Source organism: Triticum aestivum, chromosome 7B (genome assembly GCF_018294505.1).
Source record: "Triticum aestivum cultivar Chinese Spring chromosome 7B, IWGSC CS RefSeq v2.1, whole genome shotgun sequence".
Lineage (NCBI taxonomy): Eukaryota > Viridiplantae > Streptophyta > Magnoliopsida > Poales > Poaceae > Triticum > Triticum aestivum.
In genome coordinates this window covers 708,187,368-708,197,200 of record NC_057813.1, presented here as the reverse complement: position 1 = coordinate 708,197,200, position 9,833 = coordinate 708,187,368, and the positions used below count along the sequence as shown (strand labels likewise).

The 9,833-nt window shown below is 46.5% G+C and overlaps 1 protein-coding gene across 1 annotated transcript; it reads right to left on the bottom strand.

Moving 5' to 3' along the window:
* Positions 1-625: 625 nt before the first annotated feature.
* Positions 626-2,247, bottom strand: LOC123161205 (hydroquinone glucosyltransferase). Its single transcript, XM_044579053.1, has one exon. The coding sequence runs from the start codon at positions 2,196-2,198 to the stop codon at positions 756-758; it is 1,443 nt and encodes a 480-aa protein (XP_044434988.1). The 5' UTR covers positions 2,199-2,247; the 3' UTR covers positions 626-755.
* Positions 2,248-9,833: the final 7,586 nt, after the last annotated feature.

The following is a 9,833-nucleotide window of genomic DNA, read 5'->3' as shown; positions in this document are numbered from 1 at the left end:
ATAGGGGGCTAGCACCTCGAACTCGCCTCTGCATGCACTAATAACTTCCAAAGAGTCTGATTCTATAGCCAAATTCATGCATTCCAAGTGCTCAATGAGATCAATACTTTTATGAACCGACAGGGCCTCAGCAGACGCCGCATTGAGGACATCAGATAAAGGAGCGCTGCAGCACATGCAATCATTTCACTAATACTATTACGGAGGGCAACCCCTACAGCTCCAGTCCCATCATCATGGAAAGCAGCATCAACGTTGAGTTTATAACATCCCTATTTTGTTTTAGCCCATAATATTTGGCATGTGACTGGCTAGAAGGAGACACAGAACCGTAGTTTGCAGTTAGGGCTTGGATTGCAAAAGCAGTCCGAGGGGGTGCCGCAACAGTTTCCCCCTTTATGAATTCACATCTTTGGCACCAAATATACCAACAAGAGACATTGACTCTTGCAAACCAAGCATCCTAAGAACTGGAGACTTCCGACTAGAGCTGCAGAAGGTACCTTCCAACAACTGATCCCAATCTATCCGCACACAAAGAATGTTGAATCACCTCAGATAGACCCAAAGTTTTCCACACATGTAAAATTGCTTCCATATCTACAATATGTAATAATAATAATAATATCTTCAAAGGAAAATGTATTATTCTATATTTAAATGTAAAATACAGATATAGCAATCAATACAACATGAATGAAGAAAAAACTTCAGCTACCATGCCTCTTACTCAGTTCTTTTAGGGAGCCTCCTCTTTACTCAGTGTGGCTCCTCCGATGCAAGGATACCATGTCAGCCACTATCGCGAGAGCTCGATCCTGCGGCCCGCCCGGCGCCGAAGCAATCTCGGCCTCATCCTGGAGGTGGCCGGCCTTTTTCCGTGCCGCGGCGCCCTTCTTCCCTTCCATAAGCTCTTTGACCAGCACCGCCACCTCCTCCCACGGGACAACCGCTCCGTCCTTACCCAAGGAAGGTCTCTCCCACAACGCCACGCCCACCCGCTCTGACGACAGCATCGCCGCGTTCAACCTCTGCTCGGCGTACAGCGGCCGCGCCACCATCGGCACGCCCGCCGCCACGCTCTCCAGCGTGGAGTTCCATCCGCAATGAGACATGAACCCTCCCACGGCGACGTGGTTAAGGATCTCCACCTGCGGCGCCCACAGTGGCACAAGGAGCCCTATGCCGCTCATCCTCTCGACGAACCCTTCGGGCAGGTAGCTCAGCGGGTCGGCATCGGTAGCGGCAGTGCCGAGGTAGGCCGCGCTGCTGTCCTTTTCGTTGGGGTGGTGCACCACCCAGAGAAACCTCTGCCTGCTCGCCTCCAGCCCAGCCGCCAACTCGTCCGTCTGCGCCGTGGATAGCGTGCCGCCGCTGCCGAAGGACACGTACAAGACCGAGCCATCCGGCTGGTTGTCCAGCCACCGTAAGCAGCTGTGCTTGGCCTCGTCAGAGTCGGGGCACCGCTGCCGGGTGAATGGACCCACAGCGTATGCTGGCGGGTACACGCCCTTGTCAGAAAGCTCTTTGAACGCCAGCAGCGTCTCATGCTCTAACGCGTCCATGGTGTTGAGGATGAAACCTTCCGCGAGGACGTAGTTGCGCCCGAGGTCGATCATGAGCTGGTACACGGGGTCGGAGCGGTTCTGGAGGGGCTCGAGGAGATCGGCGCCGTGTACAGGCACGCAGCCCGGGAGCACCACGGGTTCCGGGAGGTCGCGGCACTCGCAGGTGGTGGTCCTGGCAAGCTCCGGGATGTAGAGAAACGATAACAGCGACATGAGGCTGGAGGTGTAGAAGACGTACCCAGGCAGACCCATCTCCTTGCTGACGGTGAGTGCCGCGGGGCAGAGCATGTCGGTCACAAAGGCGGTGATCCCCGCCGGGGAGTCGAGGAGAGAGCGCAGTAGGTCGCGTAGCTGGGGCATGGCGCGGCTGATGACCGTGAGGATGCGAGTCACCAAGTGCGCGTCGGCAGGAAGGTCGTCGATGGACACCTCCGGCAGCGCCGTGACCGAGACACCCGGCGGTAGGGAAGCGAGCGGCGAGGAGTGGTCGGGCGAGGACAGGCTGGCGTAAGTGACGATTGTGACAGTGAAGCCGTGGTGCACGGCGAGGCGCTTCGCCAGCTCGGACGCCGGGAGGACGTGGCCCAAGCCGGAGCTCGTGAGGATGACGACGTGCGGCGCCGCTGCCATGACCAGCAAAACGAGCTAGGACGTGACACCGTGTTAGCTAGCGTGTCCCCCTAGCGCTTGTTCGGCAGCAAACACGTACGCATACTGCTTATAAGCAGAAGGGTCGTACTACGAGCTACAGAAAAGAAAAGCGTGAGGCAAACATTTCCAGTCTGGTGGTTGTACTTTGCCTGTCGGCCACCACACGCGGTCCGACACGTACTATGTGCCCCATGCATGGGGCCTATCCCACCGTCTGGAAACCTCTTCACCGCCCATAACTTCTCCGGCAATCCCATTGTCGAGATCTGCATTCTAGGTGTTCACCCCGACTATGCTACACGCACGGACTCTATAATACGGAATCAACGATTTGTAAGACTTATTTCGTCCTTTTTAGTCTGCGCATAACTTTTGTCTGAAGTGAAAGTATCTCTAGTTTGACCAAACTTATAGAAAAAATATTAACATTTATATTGCCAAAGAAATATCTTTATATTCATTATGGAATGTAGTTTCATATTATGTATATTTGATATTGTAGATGTTCATACTTTTTATACAAAATTGGTCAAAGTTTATAATGTTTGACTCAACATAAGTCTTTGATTGAAGATTAATTAGTGAGGCAGGCTCAACCCCATAAAAATCAGAGGGTGGAGATTAATTAGTGTTGAGATGCTCGTATTGGCGCGATGCTGCAAGCTGAATGAGGTGCACATCCACCCTGTCGTTATATCTACTCGAGACACTATACAACGACAAACACTATTTTGCACACATTTCCTTCCACTCAATTTTGCGCAAATAAATCATTTGTTTCTTTGCTTAGAACACTACTATCAGTTTTATTAGTTTCACATCCTCTCGTGTCACTATCTACTCAGGACTTAATGGATATACATGGATGGTGCACCATCAACCTCTCGTATCTTTAGCTTTCCAAGACTTAATAGAGATAACAACGACGTTTACTGTTCTGCACACGCTTCCTCCACACATTTTTGACACATATCATAAATTGACAAGCGATATAGGCGTGAGTATTTCCAGAACAGTACTATGGATTTCTTCACCCTGTTTGTATGGATGTGAAGGCTTGCAATACCCCAGCCTTAATTAATTTAGTTTTCAGGAGAAATTATTTTTTTGACGCAATGGAATCTTGTAAAGCATGAACCCACAAAATGAGACATATGAAATATAGAGTGAATACGAACGTTTGTCGTGCCTTTACAAAGAAATAAGCACATCTTGCCTTCTTTTACATACCAATATTATTATTTACATTTTTTTGCATGATAATACGTGTCTCATTAATAAAATAAAGATTCAGTTACAAGCCACGTAAACATCGACATTACAAGACTGAAAAGATAGGATAATCCTATGCAAAAGACCAACGTCTGTCCCTCTCCACTAAGGAAAAGGAGACATATCACCATTTCACCCGAGCTCGACGCAGCTCCATCGCTGATCAGCAGTTTTACGGACCTTTAAAGTAGCTTGCTTGAAGCAAAACCATTGCCGTTGAAAGAACCAGACCAGGGCAACATTGTCCCTGGACACGCCATCGAACTCCAGAACTGACACCCCCACACGACTATGACGCTGGAGGAGGAAACCAGAACTGTCAGCCTTCAACCACAAACCCAGCACAAGATGCACCACCTTCCGGCTGTCACTTGCGTAGACAACCGTCTGCGCGTACTCCAGGACGACAAAACCTCCCTGCTCCACCATGATGTTGTTGGGGAACGTAGCAGAAATTCAAAATTTTCCTACGTGTCACCAAGATCTATCTAAGGAGAAACCAGCAACGAGGGGAAGGAGAGTGCATCTACATACCCTTGTAGATCGCTATGCAGAAGCGTTCATGAGAACGGGGTTGAAGGAGTCGTACTCGTCGTGATCCAAATCACCGGAGATCCTAGTGTCGAACGGACGGCACCTCCGCGTTCAACACACGTACAGCCCGGTGACGTCTCCCACGCCTTGATCCAGCAAGGAGAGAGGGAGAGGTTGAGGAAGACTCCATCCAGCAGCAGCACAACGGCGTGGTGATGGTGGAGGAGCGTGGCAATCCTGCAGGGCTTCGCCAAGCACCGCGGGAGAGGAGGAGTACTTGGGAGAGGGGGAGGGCTGCGCCAGAACTTGTGGTGCGGCTGCCCTCCCACCCCTCCACTATTTATAGGTGGGGGGAAGAGGACGCCGGCCCCCTTAGATCCCATCTAGGGTTGGGGGCGGCGGCCAAGGGGGGAGGAGTGCCTCCCAAGTCAAGTGGAGGCCTCCCCCTTTAGGGTTTTCCCCTTCCCATGCGCATGGGCCTTGGAGGGGCTGGTGCCCCTGGCCCATTAAGGCTAGGGCGCCCCCCTACAGCCCATGCTACTGTATTGGACGTGGTGGAACAATTTCCGGACCTCCGGACCCCTCCGGAATCCTCCGGAACCTTCTGGAAGCTTCCCAGTACAATACCGAAAAACCCGAACTTTTTCCGGAACCCGAACAACAACTTTCCATATATAAATCTTTACCTCCGACCATTCCGGAACTCCTCGTGACGTCCGGGATCTCATCCGGGACTCCGAACAACATTCGGTAACCACATACAAACTTCCTTTATAACCCTAGCGTCATCGAACCTTAAGTGTGTAGACCCTACGGGTTCGGGAACCATGTAGACATGACCGAGACGTTCTCCGGTCAATAACCAACAGCGGGATCTGGATACCCATGTTGGCTCCCACATGTTCTGCGATGATCTCATCGGATGAACCACGATGTCAAGGACTCAATCAATCCCGTATACAATTCCCTTTGTCTAGCGGTATTGTACTTGCCCGAGATTCGATCGTCGGTATACCGATACCTTGTTCAATCTCGTTACCGGCAAGTCTCTTTACTCGTTCCGTAACACATCATCCCGTGATCAACCCCTTGGTCACATTGTGCACATTATGATGATGTCCTACCGAGTGGGCCCAGAGATACCTCTCCATTTACACGGAGTGACAAATCCCAGTCTCGATTCGTGCCAACCCAACAGACACTTTCGGAGATACCTGTAGTGCACCTTTATAGCCACCCAGTTACGTTGTGACGTTTGGTACACCCAAAGCATTCCTACGGTATCCGGGAGTTGCACAATCTCATGGTCTAAGGAAAAGATACTTGACATTAGAAAAGCTTTAGCATACGAACTACAATCTTTGTGCTAGGCTTAGGATTGGGTCTTGTCCATCACATCATTCTCCTAATGATGTGATCCCGTTATCAATGACATCCAATGTCCATGGTCAGGAAACCGTAACCATCTATTGATCAACGAGCTAGTCAACTAGAGGCTTACTAGGGACATGGTGTTGTCTATGTACCCACACATGTATCTGAGTTTCCTATCAATACAATTATAGCATGGATAATAAACGATTATCATGAACAAGGAAATATAATAATAACTAATTTATTATTGCCTCTAGGGCATATTTCCACCAGTCTCCCACTTGCACTAGAGTCAATAATCTAGTTCACATCGCCATGTGATTAACACTCACAGGTCACATCGCCATGTGACCAACATCCAAAGAGTTTACTAGTGTCATTAAACTAGTTCACATCATCATGTGATTAAGACTCAATGAGTTCTGGGGTTTGATCATGTTTTGCTTGTGAGAGAGGTTTTAGTCAACGGGTCTGCAACATTCAGATCCGTATGTACTTCGCAATTCTCTATGTCATATTGTAAATGCTACTTCCACGCTCCACTTGGAGCTATTCCAAATGGTTGTTCCACTATACGTATCCGGTTTGCTACTCAGAGTCACTCGGATAGGTGTTAAAGCTTGCATCGACGTAACCCTTTATGTCGAACTCTTTATCACCTCCATAATCGAGAAACATATCCTTATTCCTCTAAGGATAACTTTGACCGCTATCTAGTGATCCACTCCTTGATCACCTTTGTACCCTCTTGCCAGACAAGCGGCAAGGCACACATCAGGTGCGGTACTTAGCATGGCATACTGCAGAGCCTACGTCTAAAGCATAGGGGACGACCTTCGTCCTTTCTCTCTTTTCTGCCGTGGTCGAGCTTTAAGTCTTAACTTCATACCTTACATCTCAGGCAAGAACTCCTTCTTTGACTGATCCATCTTGAACACCTTCAAGATCATGTCAAGGTATATGCTCATTTGAAAGTACCATTAAGCGTTTTTGATCTATCCTCATAGATCTTGATGCTCAATGTTCAAGTAGCTTAATCTAGGTTTTCTATTGAAAAACACCTTTCAAATAACCCTATATGCTTTCCAGAAATTCTACATCATTTCTGATCAACAATATGTCAACAACATATACTCATCAGAAATTCTATAGTGCTCCCACTCACTTCTTTGGAAATACAAGTTTCTCATAAACTTTGTATAAACCTAAAATCTTTGATCATCTTATCAAAGTATACATTCCAACTCCGAGATGCTTACTCCAGTCCATGGAAGGATCGCTAGAGCTAGCATACCTTTTAGCATCCTTAGGATCGACAAAACTTTTCTGATTGTATCACATACAACCTTTCATTACGAAAACTGGTAAGGAAACTCGTTTTGACATCCATCTGCCAGATTTCATAAATGCAGCTAATGCTAACATGAATCCGACGGACTTAAGCATCGCTACGGATGAGAAAATCTCATCGTAGTCAACTCCTTGAACTTGTGAAAAAAACTCTTCTCCACAAGTCGAGCTTCATAGATGGTGACATTACCATCCACGTCCGTCTTCTTCTTAAAGATCCATTTATCTCAATGGCTTGCCGATCATCGGGCAAGTCCACCAAAGTCCATGCTTTGTTCTGATACATGGATCCTATCTCGGATTTCATGGCTTCTAACCATTTGTCGGAATTTGGGCCCACCATCGCTTCTCCATAGCTCGTAGGTTCATTGTTGTCTAGCAACATGACCTTCAAGACAGGATTACTGTACCACTCTGAAGTAGTACGCATCCTTGTCATCCTACGAGGTACGGTAGTGACTTGATCCGAAGCTTCATGATCACTATCATAAGCTTCCACTTCAATTGGTGTAGGTGCCACAGGAACAACTTCCTGTGCCCTGCTACACACTGTTGAAGTGATGGTTCAATAACCTCATCAAGTCTCCACTATCCTCCCACTCAATTCTCGAGACAAACCTTTCCTCGAGAAAGGACCCGATTCAAGAAACAATCCCTATTGCTTTCGGATCTGAATTAGGAGGTATACCCAACTGTTTTGGGTGTCCTATGAAGATGCATTTTATCCGCTTTGGGTTCGAGCTTATCAACCTGAAACTTTTCCACATAAGCGTCGCAGCCCCAAACCTTTAAGAAATGACAGCTTAGGTTTCTCTAAACCATAGTTCATACGGTGTCATCTCAACGGAATTACGTGGTGCCCTATTAAAGTGAGTGCGGTTGTCTCTAATGCCTAACCCATGAACGATAGTGGTAATTCGATAAGAGACATCATGGTACGCACCATATCCAATAGGGTGCAACTATGATGTTCGGACACACCATCACACTATGGTGTTCCAGGCGGTATTAATTGTGAAACAATTTCCACAATGTCTTAATTGCGTGCCAAAGCTTGTAACTCAGATACTCATCTCTATGATCATATCATAGACATTTTATCCTCTTGCCACAATGATCTTCAACTTCACTCTGAAATTACTTGAACCATTCAATAATTCAGACTTGTGTTTTATCAAGTAAATATACTCAGTATCTACTCAAATCATCCGTGAAGTAAGAACATAACGATATTCACTGCATGCCTCAGCACTCATTGGACTGCACACATCAAAATGTGTTGCTTCCAACAAGTTGCTATCTTGTTCCATTTTACTGAAAACGAGGCTTTCAGTCATCTTGCCCATGTGGTATAATTTGCATATCTCAAGTGATCCAAAATCAAGCGAGTCCAAACGATCCATCTGCATGGAGTTTCTTCATGCGTATACACCAATAGACATGGTTCGCATGTTTCAAACTTTTCAAAAACGAGTGAGTCCAAAGATCCATCAACATGGAGCTTCTTCATGCGTTTTATACCAATATGACTTACATGGCAGTGCCACAAGTAAGTGGTACTATCATTACTATCTTATATCTTTTGGCATGAAAATGTGTATCACTACGATCGAGATTCAATAAACCATTCCTTTAGGTGCAAGACCATTGAAGGTGTTATTCAAATAAATAGAGTAACCATTATTCTCCTTAAATGAATAACCGTATTGCGATAGACATAATCCAATCATGTCTATGCTCAACGCAAACACCAAATGACAATTATTCAGGTTTAATACTAATCTTGATGGTAGAGGGAGCGTGCGATGTTTGATCACATCAAACTTGGAAACACTTCCAACACATATCGTCAGCTCACCTTTAGCTAGTCTCCGTTTATTCCGTAGCTCTTTTATTTCGAGTTACTAACACTTAGCAACCGAACCGGTATCTTAATACCCTGGTGCTACTAGGAGTACTAGTAAAGTACACATTAACATAATGTATATCCAATATACTTCTATCGACCTTGCCAGCCTTCTCATCTACCAAGTATCTAGGGTAATGCTGCTCCAGTGGCTGTTCCCCTTATTACAGAAGCACTTAGTCTCGGGTTTGGGTTCAACCTTGGGTTTCTTCACTAGAGCAGCAGCTGATTTGCCGTTTCATGAAGTATCCCTTCTTGCCCTTGCCCTTCTTGAAACTAGTGGTTTCACCAACCATCAACAATTGATGCTCCTTCTTGATTTCTACTTTCGCGGTGTCAAACATCGCGAATACCTCAAGGATCATCATCTCTATCCCTGATATGTTATAGTTCATCACGAAGCTCTAGCAGCTTGGTGGCAATGACTTTGGAGAAACATCACTATCTCATCTGGAAGATCAAATCCCACTCGATTTAAGTGATTGTTGCACTTCAGACAATCTGAGCACAAGCTCAACGATTGAGCTTTTCTCCCTTAGTTTGCAGGCTAAGACAATTGTCGGAGGTCTTATACCTCTTGACGTGGGCACGAGCCTGAAATCCCAATTTCAGCCCTCGAAACATCTCATATGTTCCGCGATGTTTCGAAAAACGTCTTTGGTGCCTCAACTCTAAACCGTTTAACTGAACTATCACGTAGTTATCAAAACGTGTATGTCCGATGTTCGCAACATCCACAAACGACGTTTGGGGTTCAGCACACTGAGCGGTGCATTAAGGACATCAGCTTTCTATTGTCCGCATAATTGCTACTGTCAACTTTCAACTATATTTTCTCTAGGAACATATCTAAAACGGTGGAACTAAAGCGCGAGCTTACGACATAATTTGCAAAGATCTTTTGACTATGTTCAGGATAATTAAGTTCATCTTATGAACTCCCACTCAGATAGACATCCCTCTAGTCATCTAAGTGATTACATGATCCGAGTCAACTAGGCCGTGTCCGATCATCACGTGAGACGGACTAGTCATCATCGATGAACATCTTCATGTTGATCGTATCTATTATACGACTCATGCTCGACCTTTCGGTCTCTTGTGTTCCGAGGCCATGTCTGTACATGCTAGGCTCGTCAAGTCAACCTAAGTGTTTCGCGTGTGTAAATCTGTCTTAC

Excerpts from the sequence above, each read along its gene's own strand:
- LOC123161205 (XM_044579053.1), bottom strand. The coding sequence starts at position 2,198 with ATGGCAGCGGCGCCGCACGTCGTCATCCTCACGAGCTCCGGCTTGGGC.